The 13,821-nt window shown below is 44.7% G+C and overlaps 1 protein-coding gene across 1 annotated transcript; it reads right to left on the bottom strand.

Annotated features, from left to right (window-relative positions):
• Nucleotides 1-4,366: 4,366 nt before the first annotated feature.
• On the bottom strand, nucleotides 4,367-6,601 carry LOC122935353. The gene is made up of 2 exons (XM_044291118.1): nucleotides 6,494-6,601; nucleotides 4,367-5,036 (listed from the first exon to the last, which is right to left on the bottom strand). The coding sequence occupies exons 1-2, from the start codon at nucleotides 6,505-6,507 to the stop codon at nucleotides 4,367-4,369; spliced, it is 684 nt and encodes a 227-aa protein (XP_044147053.1). The 5' UTR covers nucleotides 6,508-6,601.
• Nucleotides 6,602-13,821: the final 7,220 nt, after the last annotated feature.

Genomic DNA, 13,821 nt, shown 5'->3' with positions numbered 1-13,821 from the left:
GAAATGCATCCGTATGTCTTCTGTTTCTGTTCAGTTTTTTGCAGAACCATCTATTATAAATGTTATGCCCAGCCCAATTGTGTCTATGTAATTACTGCATACTGTATATGCCATACGGAAAAACGGAACGGAAAAACGGAACAGAAACGAAAACACAACGGAAACTAAAAACGGAACAACGGATCCGTGAAAAATGGACCGCAAAACACTGAAAAAGCAATACGGTCGTGTGCAGGAGGCCTAAGAATGTGGCTTAAGGCCTCTTTCACAAAACAGTTGTTTTTTTTCGTTTGCGGGCCGTTTTTTGCATTCAGTATATGGTACGTATACGGAACCATTAATTTCAATGGTTTAGCAAAAAAAATGGAATGTACTCCGTATGCATTCCGTTTCCGTATTTCCGTTTCTCCATTGAAAGATAGAACATGTCCTATTATTGCCTACAAATCACGTTCCGTGGCTCCATTCAAGTCAATGGGTCCGCAAAAACAATGGAACACAAATGGACTGCAAAGTTCGGGTGATTTTATTATTTTCCATTATAACATGGTTATAACAGAAAATATTAGCATTCTTAAAGGTAACCTGTCACCGGGATTTGATGTTAGAGCTGAGGACATGGGTTGCTAGCTCGCCACTAGCACATCCATAATACCCAGTCCCCATAGCTCTGTGTGCTTTTATTGTGTACAAAAAAATAATAATTTGATCCATATGCAAATTAACCTGAGATGTGTCCTGTACGTGAGATGAGTCCAGCGTGAAGGAGCCCAGCACCGCCCGCATCCTTAGAATCTCCTCCTTGCTCCCCGACATCAGACAGCCAGATCGCCGTAATCTCGCGATGAGCGAGCTAGCGCATGCGCAGATACTTCCCTGAGGCTGATGCCAGCACAGGGCAGCAACACTATGACGACACTGTGCATACGCTAGCTCGCGCATCGTGAGATTACGGTGCTCTGGCTTTCTGACGTCAGGGACCAAGGAGGAGATTCTGAGGATGCGGGGCGGTGCTGGGCTCCTTCAAGCTGGACTCATCTCACGTACAGGACACATCTCAGGGTGATTTGCATATCTATCAAATCGTTTTTTGGGAAACAATAAAAGCACAGAGAGCTATGGGGACTGGGTATTGCAGATGTGCTAGCGGCCATATAGCAACCCATGTCCCCAGCTCTATGCCCAAAATCCCGGTGACAGGTTCCCTTTAAGGCCTCATGCACACGACAGTATTTTTTTGCGTCCCGCAAAACGTGGTTCCGTTGTTCCGTGATCCGTGGCCGTTTTTGCTTCCGTTGCGCTTCCGTGTGTCCGTGTTACCGTTTTTTTTTGCGTCCCGTCAAAAATCCAAGAATGGTGAAAAAAATGGCATTTTACTATCTCCACCCAGGATACTGGTATAAATCAGGGGCACCTGAGTATGCATTTGTGGCCATTTTCTGTAGTCTTTCCAGAGTACAGAGGTTATTTTGGCTGCTCTCTTTGCTGTTTCACCATGTCTGATTCAGAGGAAGAGGTCTTAGTGCATTGGCTCGTTTCTCGGCAATGGGGTCCGCGCCCTCCTTTGTTGAATGATGAACCGACTAGAAGGCGACGTTTTTGGGTCCATCCGATTGTTTCCAAACGCTACCGGAAAGGACACTTCCATACCCTTTACCAAGATCTGCGGCTGCATCCAGAGAAGTTCTTTGCCTTCTGTCGGATGTCAGTGGGTACCTTTGACCGATTGCTGTCGTCTCTACGTACTGTCCTTACCTTTATGGACACCAATATGAGGCGCAGCATTTCACCTGAGGAAAGGCTCATCGTCACGTTGAGGTAAGCAGTATAGTACTTGTTAAGTTTCACCAGTAATGTGCACTGCTTGTGTCTGGAGGACCATGTGCTAGAAAATGGCTGCTGTGAAACATGTGCTACTGTTTCCTGAAGTCCCCTTCTTTTTAAATCCTATTTTTCTTGGGGGTGTTTTTGTTTAGATTTAACCTCTTGAAAACCTGCGACATATGATTCTTTTTTTTGGGGTTAGGTTTATTTTAGCAGCTTTAAAACGTGTGTTCATCTATAAAGGGCTCCAGACACTCCATGATTCGTCGCCATTCGCCTGTAGTTTGTTTCAAATTGTGTTTTTAGTCAGTCACTCAGCCATGTTACTGCAGGCTGTTACATGCCTTTTTTGGCTTCTAGACAATTTTCCACAAATACAGGTGTATTCGTTTGTGTTTAGGAGTGTGTGAACGAATTGGGTCACTCTGTCAGGTTCTCTAGTGGCGTGTACCACCTATTAGAAGTCTATATCCCAGTCTGTTCACTTTTATAGGGGATTGTGCTGCTGCCAACCCCTCAGATTTAATGTTCACATAATGGCTATTGCTCGCAGATTTCTTACCTTGCACATGACTATCTGCATTTTTTCCAAAGGGTAGAACCAGTGTTTATGTTAAAATTTCGTGTTAGTACTGCCCTTACCCCAAATGATGCTACGGTATGGTTTGTATTCCCCATTGCCAATATAATTTAGTTTAAGCATCCATGGACATGTTGCAGAGTTGGCAAGCCGTTTTCAGACAGAGGTGCGACTGGTCATCCATCATTTGGCTACTTTACTGCCAAAAGCACACCAGACAATTTTGCAGGAATACTGTGGTACAATATGGTTGGGGCTTTTGGTTTTTAACCATTTGCTAGACAATGCATGAATTAATTCCATGCTGCCTGTCGCTTGAATTGTGTGCTTTCGGCAGATCAATGCTATGTAAAGTCTAGGGTGTATATTTGTTAACCCTTGAATTTACAATGGTTGTGGGCGCACACAGAGAGACCCTTCCCATAGGTTACGCTCCACTAGACATAGTGTGGTTTTAAATAATGTAGTGTATAGAACGTTGCTAAGGAATCCAGACTCTGTTGTTCCGTTACTTATTTTTTTTATTTTTCTCACAACAGATTCCTTGCCACTGGGAACTCGTTTGCATCCCTGCATTTCGAGTTTCTATTAGGAACCTCCACGATCTCGAGAATTGTTTTACACACTTGCCAGGTCATCTGGCAGCAGCTCCGAGAGACGGTGATGCCGCAACCCAAGGTGGACGATTGGCTTCGGATCGCTGAGGGCTTTCAAAATTCAGCGCAGTTCCCAAACTGCATCGGGGCAATGGATGGCAAGCACATCCGTGTGAAGAAGCCGCCACACTCAGGGAGCCGTTTCTTCAATTATAAACAGTTTTTCTCGGTAGTGCTGATGGCTGTTGCTGACAGTAACTACCGGTTTATAATGGTAGATATTGGGTCCTATGGAAGCACTGCGGATGCTCGCATCTTTAGTGCTTCTAGAATGGGTGAGCGGCTTCTTGCCAACCAGCTAGCCCTGCCCGAGTCCAGAACACTGCCCGGATATGCCCGTCCGCCGGCTCCATTTGTCATCGTGGCGGATGAAGGGTTTGCATTGACTCCACATGTTATGCGGCCCTTCCCAAAGCGTGGTTTGGATGTCAGGAGGCGTATCTTCAACTACCGGTTGACTCGTGCCCGTCGGTATGTGGAGTGCGCTTTCGGGATACTCTCTAGCAAGTGGAGGGTGTTCTTGTCATCCATACAGATGGATCCGGAGAATGCTACCCTGGTGATTCAAGCTTGTGTTGTTCTGCACAACTTCACCAGGATTCACGAGGCTTCCTCTTCTGTAGACTTGGAAGATCTTCCAACGTCTTCAGATTTGGGCTTGGAAAGGACCCTGCATAGACGACCAGGGACTGCAGGCATTGCAGTTCGTGAACTCTTTGCAGACTACTTTCACAGCCCAGAGGGGTCCTTGCCATGGCAGAGGGACGCTATTCGTGGCAGTTTTTGAAATCTTCTGGGCTCGTTAGTTTTTTGTTATTTTCTAGATAGATTACTTGAATTTATTGTATTAGTGGAGTGTAGGGACTCGCAAGGTAATGAGGACCCTTGACGTGGGCTTGCGGGCTGAGATTTTGTGGACATCGCATATTTTATTTAATCTACACATTTAATTTAAATGATGCTTTGGTCTAAATTTATTTAGACTATTTCATCATTAAACTTCGAGTATTTGGTCCATAAAATTTTCTAATACCTCATGTTGAAAGTTAATAAATTTAAAGGTGCGGTGCATCTTAATAAAGTGTTGCATGTGTAGATACTGTGTGTGTGTTTTTGGGCAATATACACCAAATGATAAGGTTAATGGTTTGTGGAATGTTAGAAAATAAAACCAGACACATTTTTAGTGCACAAAATAACTTTTTTCAAAAATATTCAGCACCAAAACAGGTTAGAATCAATATTTTTGACAAATAAACACAACCAAACAAATTGAAACAGAAAAACCACCCCCCAAAAAAGAAAATCATAACTCAAAGAGGTCCTGGGTGAAAGACCCTGCCGGAAAGGAGGACCGTGGCCTTCCTTGAGCCTGCTGTTGTGGGACAGTGGGCAAACTGCCCTGGAAAATGGGCTGTGATGCCCTTTGCAAATGGCCATGGGGTGGCCCGTACTGGGGGTGTGGGGCAAAAGAAGGCGCCTGAGTTGGTTGCCTTTCCCGTCCAAATTGGCCGGCCACTTGGGGTTGCCCCTCATTTTCAAGATCCACCATCCATCTGTTCAAATGGCCCAGGATGTCCCCATGATTTGGGATGGCGAACATCTTCATGACCACCGCTATAGAAGCCACGCATGCGTTGTGGTCCGGTTCCGGCACTTTTTTCAGAAGGGGCGCCAATCCGCGAAGCATCTTCTCCTCCACTCCGTCACTCCGCCTCTGTGCCAGAAAATCAATGACGCGTGCGTCAATAACCTCCCGACTCTCTGGCACAGAGGTGGAGGGAGGGACTTGGCGGGGGCGTCTTCGGTGCGGCTGCCTGACACGGGGTGGACTGGGCTGTTGGTGCTGGCCCTGTGACGACTCCTCCGGCTCCTCTGCTGGCGTCGGTTCCGGACTAATTGCAGGGGAGAAAACAGCTGGGGTTTCACTTCCATCTGTCGACGACTCCCCAGAGGGTTCCAGACTGTCCACAGTACTGTTTTTCAAAGACATGTAAAAACTAAATTAGATATCTCTTTTTAAATTTAACAGAAAATAAACAGTGATATTAGGTGTGATCAGCTGTATACAGACACTATACATATGGAGTGGCTCGAAACAACATAATGTAAGAGAATATGCAATAAACACATGCATCTATGTGAACAGTGCAATTCCAAATGTATTTACAATATATAGGGCAAGATGGGTCACAACTGGTAAAGCGCAAATGGTAATGTAATGGTAAAACATGGTTTGATGGTTGAAGCAGTCCAGCGAAAGAAGAGGAATATTCATTCCAGGCACCAAACCAGTGCGGATATTGACGCCATCTCACCAGTATGTGGCCTGCTTCAACCATACCAACATACAAGAGGTAGGGTCTAACTCAGGCATGTCCAAACTACGGCCCTCCAGCTGTTGCAAAACTACAACTCCCAGCATGCCTGGGTAGCTTACAGCTATTAGGGCATGCTGGGAGTTGTAGTTTTGCAACAGCTGGAGGGCCGCAGTTTGGACATGCCTGGTCTAACTGGTCGAACTTATTTTCCAGCAAAATAATAACATGTACTGGGCCACAAATGTGCATGATGAGAGCAGTCATTCAGAGACGGGTGGTCAAGCCTAGAAGGAACATCATTGGATTCTGGTTTTTTTTTCATTGAACACAAACAAACCAAGGAATCAATGTTGGTCCTGGTGCCATACATTGAAAGCAATGTGAATGACGTGGCCAATACCAAATGGTGATCAAATTCCGACATGTCAGTAAAAAAAAGGAATCTATATGGGAACTATAAAAGCACCCGCTAATGTCAAAACTGATATACTAATCTGGACTTGCATTAAAACGGGAGACATGCACATTTGGAGGTATAAATGACCTATCCCTATGAAAAGTTCCAAAGATTATCGTGGTATAAGACCAACAGGAGGCAAACACGCAGAACATCTGTATGATGAGATAATGCGTGCGGAGCGCACGTGGCTTGTCGTTTGTGAAATCCTTTCATTATTAAAAACATCTATGTTCTGGGACCTGCCCAAAATTGATGCAGCAGGAACCAAACAGAGAGGGGGGGTGCTATATGCGCACTACACGTGTCGTCTCATCATACAGCTCAGCAGCGGGTTTGAATGGGGGCAACCTTTCACATAAAGTGATGGACACAACCAACCCCAGGCATGTGCAAACTGATGCCCACCATCTGATGCACAACGACAACTCCAAGCAGGACTGGTTAACTTACAGGTATTCAGGCATGCTTGGCGTGTGCCTTCAAAAAATGTGGGATTGTGACATTTTGTACATGGCTGCCCCACAGAAAGTAGATGCCTTCAATAGTACAACAGAAATGAAGCCATTACTTTCGTGTACACATTAGCTGAGGCATCCACAATTGAAAGATTAAGCACAATGAGAAATGGATCAACAAATCATAATTTACTTACGGCCTCAAGTCCATTACGGGTCTGAGAAACTGCAACTGGGCAGTATATATGTATGGCCTCTTCCGGGAGGGACCCTCTCCACTACGCCCCTTGCTGGAGACCTCTCGCCGAAATTGGTCCCGGCAACTGGCCCAGCGAGTTTTGGTTTGTTTCACTGTTCATAATGAAGCAAAAAAACAAAAAAAATATTACAAAGGATCCAAAGAAACCAGCATAAAATGACATTTTACAAAAAAGGGAGCAAATCGGGAATAACAAGGTACCAAAAAAAAAGGACCAAATAAACAGCACATGGTACAGTCCAGCAGGTGTCTGGATACTAATGCAGACGAACAAGATGGAGGATACTAGTCGTGTAAGCCTTGTGGCCCTAACTTTAAAAATTAAAGTGTCGGTCACAACTCTAAGATGCTCAAATACAAGGACATGTGTCTGGGACAAAAAGGGCACAAACATGTGATTATAAACATGAGAACTGTATGCTGGAGCAAAGGGAGTGACAGCCATTTACACTTAGAAATGGTGTTGTATGGAATGTAATAGACGTCACTTTAACAAAGCATGTGCGGCCCTTTATGGCAAATGAAGCTGAACTGCACAAAAAACACTATTGGGAACTCAGGGTTAAAAACAAAATCTGGTTGCCATCCAGTGGGCACGCACAGCACAACTACATTGCTCTCACTTACCTAAGTCAGCACGGCCTCTGCTATCAGCTTTGGCCCAATCATTCTTTCGGAGGCTACGGGCCACCTGCTCCCACGCAGCATCCTTTCTGGTCCGATCCAGATATATATTGCTGCGCGTATCCCAAATTTCTGGCCTCTCCTGGACCAGGGTGATGAGCTTTTCCACATTCCACCTCGGCATTTTCTTCTCAGTGAAAAATTTATGGCTGCCTCACCACACAGAGAAGCTTCCAGACACAGGTGGCTAGAAATTAGCATAATCTGTGACCCTAAACTTCCTGTACATTTTTTTTTTTCAAATTTTATTGCCACAACTTTTGCCAGACAGAGTGCCCATGGCAAATGAAATAAATAAAACGGGCGCGGACGCGGACGCGGGTGTCAAACGGGTGTGCAAACGTGTTTTTAACGGCCCCATTGACTTCAATGGGGCCGCGATCCGTTAGCCGTGAAAAAAATAGGACAGGTTATATTTTTTTCACGGCCTCGAAACACGGGTCACGGGCGCGGTGTAAAAACGGTGCACAAGCCGAGTTTTCAACGGCCCCATTGAAAGTCAATGGAGCCGCAGAAAAAAACGGCTAACGGCACAACGGCCACGGGTGCACACAACGGTCGTATGCATGAGGCCTAAGACAGAATGCTAAATAAAATGGCCATTGAGGGGTTAAAAATTATTTTTAAAAACTCACCTCATCCACTTGATCGCGCAGTCGTTATCTTGATCTTTCTGCAGGAACTGCAAAAGGACCTGCGATGAAGTCACCGTGCTCACCACATGCTGAGCGTGGTGACGTCATCGCAGGTACTTTTGCAGGTCCTGCAGAAAGAAGAGGATACCAGCTGCGCGATCAAGTGGTGAGGTTTTTTTTTAACTCCCTCAATGGCCATTATTTTTTTAGCATTCTGTCTCAAGAATGATATTATTTTACGTTATAACCACGTTATAACAGAAAATAATAAAGTGAAGTTCGGGTCCCAATTGACTTTAACCCCTTAGGGACACAGCCTTTTTACACCTTAGGACCAGGCCATTTTTTGCAAATCTGACCAGTGTCACTTTAAGTGCTCATAACTTTAAAACGCTTTGACTTATCCAGGCCGTTCTGAGATTGTTTTTTCGTCACATATTGTACTTCATGACACTGGTGAAATGAAGTCAAAAAAATATTTTTTTTTGCACCAAAAAATACCTAATTTAACAAATTTTTGGAAAAATTTGCAAATTTCAAAGTTTCAGTTTCTCTACTTCTGTAATACATAGTAATACCCCCAAAAATTGTGATGACTTTACATTCCCCATATGTCTACTTTATGTTTGAATTGTTTTGGGAATGATATTTTATTTTTTGGGGATGTTATAAGGCTTAGAAGTTTAGAAGCAAATCTTGAAATTTTTCAGCAATTTACAAAAACGACATTTTTAGGGACCAGTTCAGGTCTGAAGTCACTTTGCGAGGCTTACATAATAGAAACCACCCAAAAATGACCCCATCTAAGAAACTACACCCCTCAAGGTATTCAAAACTGATTTTACATACGTTGTTAACCCTTTAGGTGTTGCACAAGAGTTATTGGCAAATGGGGATGAAATTTGAGAATTTCTTTTTTTGTCAAATTTTTTATTTTAACCCATTTTTTCCACTAACAAAGCAAGGGTTAACAGCCAAACAAGACTGTATCTTTATTACCCTGACTCTGCCGTTTACAGAAACACCCAATATGTGGCCGTAAACTACTGTACGGCCACACAGCGGGGCATAGAGTGAAAGGTGCGCCGTTTGGTTTTTGGAGGGCTGATTTTTATGGACTGGTTTATTTACACCATGTCCCATTTGAAGACCCCTGATGCACCCCTAGAGTAGAAACTCCCTAAAAGTGACCCCATCTAAGAAACTACACCCCTCAAGGTATTCAAAACTGATTTTACATTCGTCGTTAACCCTTTAGGTGTTGCGCAAGAGTTATTGGCAAATGGGGATGAAATTGGAAAATTTCATTTTTTTGCCTTATTTTCCATTTTAACCCATGTTTTCTACTAACAAAGCAAGGGTTAACAGCCAAACAAGACTGTATCTTTATTACCCTGACTCTGCCGTTTACAGAAATACCCAATATGTGGCCGTACACTACTGTACGGCCACACAGCGGGGCGTAGAGTGAAAGGTGCGCCGTTTGGTTTTTGGAGGGCTGATTTTTATGGACTGGTTTATTTACACCATGTCCCATTTGAAGACCCCTGATGCACCCCTAGAGTAGAAACTCCCTAAAAGTGACCCCATCTAAGAAACTACACCCCTCAAGGTATTCAAAACTGATTTTACATTCGTCGTTAACCCTTTAGGTGTTGCGCAAGAGTTATTGGCAAATGGGGATGAAATTTGCAAATTTCATTTTTTTGTCTAATTTTCCATTTTAACCCATTTTTTCCACTAACAAATCAAGGGTTAACAGCCAAACAAGACTGTATCTTTATTACCCTGACTCTGCCGTTTACAGAAACACCCAATATGTGGCCGTAAACTACTGTACGGCCACACAGCGGGGCATAGAGTGAAAGGTGCGCCGTTTGGTTTTTGGAGGGCTGATTTTTATGGACTGGTTTATTTACACCATGTCCCATTTGAAGACCCCTGATGCACCCCTAGAGTAGAAACTCCCTAAAAGTGACCCCATCTAAGAAACTACACCCCTCAAGGTATTCAAAACTGATTTTACATTCGTCGTTAACCCTTTAGGTGTTGCGCAAGAGTTATTGGCAAATGGGGATGAAATTGGAAAATTTCATTTTTTTGCCTTATTTTCCATTTTAACCCATGTTTTCTACTAACAAAGCAAGGGTTAACAGCCAAACAAGACTGTATCTTTATTACCCTGACTCTGCCGTTTACAGAAATACCCAATATGTGGCCGTACACTACTGTACGGCCACACAGCGGGGCGTAGAGTGAAAGGTGCGCCGTTTGGTTTTTGGAGGGCTGATTTTTATGGACCGGTTTATTTACACCGTGTCCTGTTTCAACCCCCCTGATGCACCCCTGGAGTCGAAACTCCCTAAAAGTGACCCCATTTTGGAAACTACGGGATAAGGTGGCATTTTTTGGGGGAGTATTTTTAGGGTAAATATAATTTTTGGTTGCTCTATATTACATTTTTGTGAGGTAAGGTTACCAAAAATTGAAATTCTGATATTTCATCTCCATTTGCCATTAACTGTTGAGGAACACCTAAAGGGTTAATAAAGTTTGTATAATCATTTTTGAATACCTTGAGGGGTGTAGTTTCTTAGATGGGGTCAATTTTAGGGAGTTTTTACTCTAGGGGGGCATCAGGGGGGCTTCAAAAGGGATATGGTGTCAATAAAAAAGGCCATCAAAATCGGCCTTCCAGAAACCATGTCGGTCCTTTCCTTTTGCAGCCTCCCTTTTACGGATACAGCAGTTTACGACCACAAATGTGGCGTTTCTGTAAACTGCAGTATCAGGGTAATAAATTTTAACTTTTGTTTGGTTGTTAACCCTTGTTTTCTTACCGGAAAAAACGGACTGAAATGGAAAAGTGCCAAAAATAGCGGTTTTGGCACCGTTTTTTTGTTTTTTTTTTAACCGTGTTAATCTGGGTAGTTAGGTCATGGGATATTGTTATAGAGGAGATTCTTACGGACGCGGCAATATCTAATAAGTCTACTTTTTTTTACAATTATTTAGGTTTTGACTATATTATCTTTTTTGATACAACTTTTTTTTTTGGGTATCTCTAAAGTCTAAGTGTAATTTTTTTAATTTTCTTTTAGCCAATTATCTTATGTGGGGGCTCATTTTTTGCGGGATGAGCGGACGGTTTTATTGGCACTATTTTGGGGGCTATATGACTTTTTGATCGCTTGCTATGAAACTTTTTGTTATGTAAGGTGACAAAAAAAAAATTTTTTGCACCTATTTTTTTTTTTTTTTTTTACTGTGTTAATCTGGGGGGTTGGGTCATGGGGTATTTTTATAGAGGAGATTCTTACGGACGTGGCGATACCTAATAAGTCAACTTTTTTTTTACAATAATTTAGGTTTTAGACTATATTATCCTTTTTGATACCCTAAAAAAAAATTTGTATCTCTAAAGTCTAAGGGTCATTTTCAATTTTTTTTTTTATCTGATTATCTTATGTGGGGGCTCATTTTTTGCGGGATGAGATGACGGTTGTATTGGCACTAATTTGGGGGCTATATGACTTTTTGATCGCTTGCTATTAAACTTTTTATTATGTAAGGTGACAAAAAAAAACTTTTTTTGCACCTTTTTTTTTTTCTGGACCGTGTTAATCTGGGGGGTTAGGTCATGGGGCATTTTTATAGAGGAGATTATTACAGACGCGGCAATACCTATGTCTACTTTTAATAAATTATTTTAGTTTTTTTGGGTGTCTCAAGTCTGAGAACCATTTTTTTTTTTTATCCCATGTCAGTCCTAAATTGGGATATAAATTTAGTACTCCATGGAAGTGTGATACTCCCTGAAGCAACCGTCAATGCAGAGGCCCGGATGATCGGGGCATGTGTCGCACTGAGTAGTCGTGTCCTTCCGTATCCCCCTCCTGCGACACACTCTGCACTTTTTTTGGGTTCGTCCCTTCTTTCCAGTATGGGGGACCACACCTGGAAAGTGTTGGCCAGGGACGATCCGGGCGCCTACAGTTCCCGAGGTACTCCGGCCTGCTCTTTCCCGGTCCGAAAAGATCAGGGCCTTGAGGACTGCCTCATAGAACTGGAGGAATGTCCCTGTGCTGCCAGCGCTTCGGGATAGTACAAAAGAGTTGTACATGGCAACCTGCACCAAGTAGACCGCAACTTTTTTGTACCATGCCCGGGTTTTGCGCATGGCGTTATATGGCTTGAGGACTTGATCCGAGAGATCAACTCCTCCCATATACCGATTGTAGGCGACGATACAATCGGGCTTGAGGACCGTTGCCGCGGTACCTCGCACAGGGACAGGGGTGATGCCGTTACCATGAATTGTGGACAGCATAAGGACATCCCTCTTGTCCTTATACCTGACCAGCAACAGGTTTCCAGTGGTAAGGGCACGGGTCTCACCCCTGGGGATGGGTACCTGGAGGGGGTGGGCAGGGAGGCCGCGTTGATTTTTCCGCACGGTCCCACAAGCGGACGTGGATCTGGCGGCAAGGGACTGGAACAAGGGGATACTGGTATAAAAGTTATCCACGTACAAGTGGTAACCCTTATCCAGCAGTGGGTACATAAGGTCCCACACGAGTTTCCCGGTAACACCCAGAGTGGGGGGACATTCTGGTGGTTGAATCCGGGAATCTCGCCCCTCGTACACACGAAATTTGTAAGTGTACCCTGAGGTACTCTCACAAATTTTGTATAGCTTCACGCCATACCTCGCCCGCTTGGAAGGCACATACTGGCGGAAAATGAGTCTCCCCTTGAACGCAATGAGAGACTCATCAACCACGACCTCCCTTCCAGGTACATAGGCCTCCATGAATTTGGCCCCAAAGTGATCGATGACCGGCCGTATCTTGTACAGACGGTCATGGGCAGGATCACCTCGGGGTGGACATGCTGCATTATCGGAATAATGCAGACATTTCCTGATGGCCTCAAACCGGGAGCGTGTCATAACCGTACTGTAAAGTGGGGTCAGATATAGGACGTCCCCACTCCAGTACAGCCTGGCACTGGGTTACTTGACCAGGCCCATATGCAGCACGAGGCCCCAAAATGTCCTCATTTCGGCTGCACTGACCGGCGTCCAGCCACCGGGCCTGGCCAAAAAGGAGCCCGGGTGTTGAGCGACGAACTGTTGGGCGTACAGATTCGTCTGCTCCACCATCAGATTTACCAGTGAGTCACTGAAAAAATGACAAAAAAAGTCATATTCAGTGTAGCCCACTGTGGAAATCTGGATTCCTGATTGGCCTACAAAATCAGGAATCACGGGCTCGTATCGCTCTGGGCTACACCAGACAAGTTCACCGGCAGGGTGCTCCGGTGGATTTAACTGGTGGGCCGGGAAACCAGTACGAGCCCCAGAGCTGCTCGTACTAGTGTGGGCCACAGGGTCCCTAACATGGCGGTCCCCTTGCTCCGCCTGGCGGCGTCTCCGCCGCCTTGGGGGCTCATCATCATCGCTAGATGATGAGGAGGATGCGGATGACAACAGGAATGTGGGGTCATCCTCATCCTCACTGGGACTCTCGGACTCGGAGGCAAGCTGGGCGTATGCCTCCTCGGCCGAGAACGTCCGGCGGGCCATAGGGGAGTGTGTGTCTGCGTGTATATGTGCGTGTGTGTAACTCTTTATTTGGTGTGCGTGTGTGAGGGGGCACGGGTGTTCACGAACTCACCCTAAAACTAACAGAAAAAAATAAATAAAACTAACTAAAAAAAGGGCAAAAAAGTGAGGAAAAAAAATTCAAAACTGCTGATCAACCGTCCGAAGTTGATCAGCGGTGGGGTGTGCGATGCGCTTACAGTGGCCGGACGCTAAGTGCCGGTCACAGTCAGCGAACTCAAAAAAAAAAAAAAAAAAAAAGCACCCCAAAAAAGGTGGGGGGGGGGGGGGGGCAAGTGGCGGGGGGGGGGGCAAGTGGCAGGGGGAGGGGGGCAAGTGGCA

The sequence above is a fragment of the Bufo gargarizans genome, chromosome 4 (assembly GCF_014858855.1).
Source record: "Bufo gargarizans isolate SCDJY-AF-19 chromosome 4, ASM1485885v1, whole genome shotgun sequence".
Classification (NCBI taxonomy): domain Eukaryota; kingdom Metazoa; phylum Chordata; class Amphibia; order Anura; family Bufonidae; genus Bufo; species Bufo gargarizans.
The sequence above is the reverse complement of the archived record's forward strand: the minus strand, read 5'-3'. Positions and strand labels throughout refer to the sequence as shown.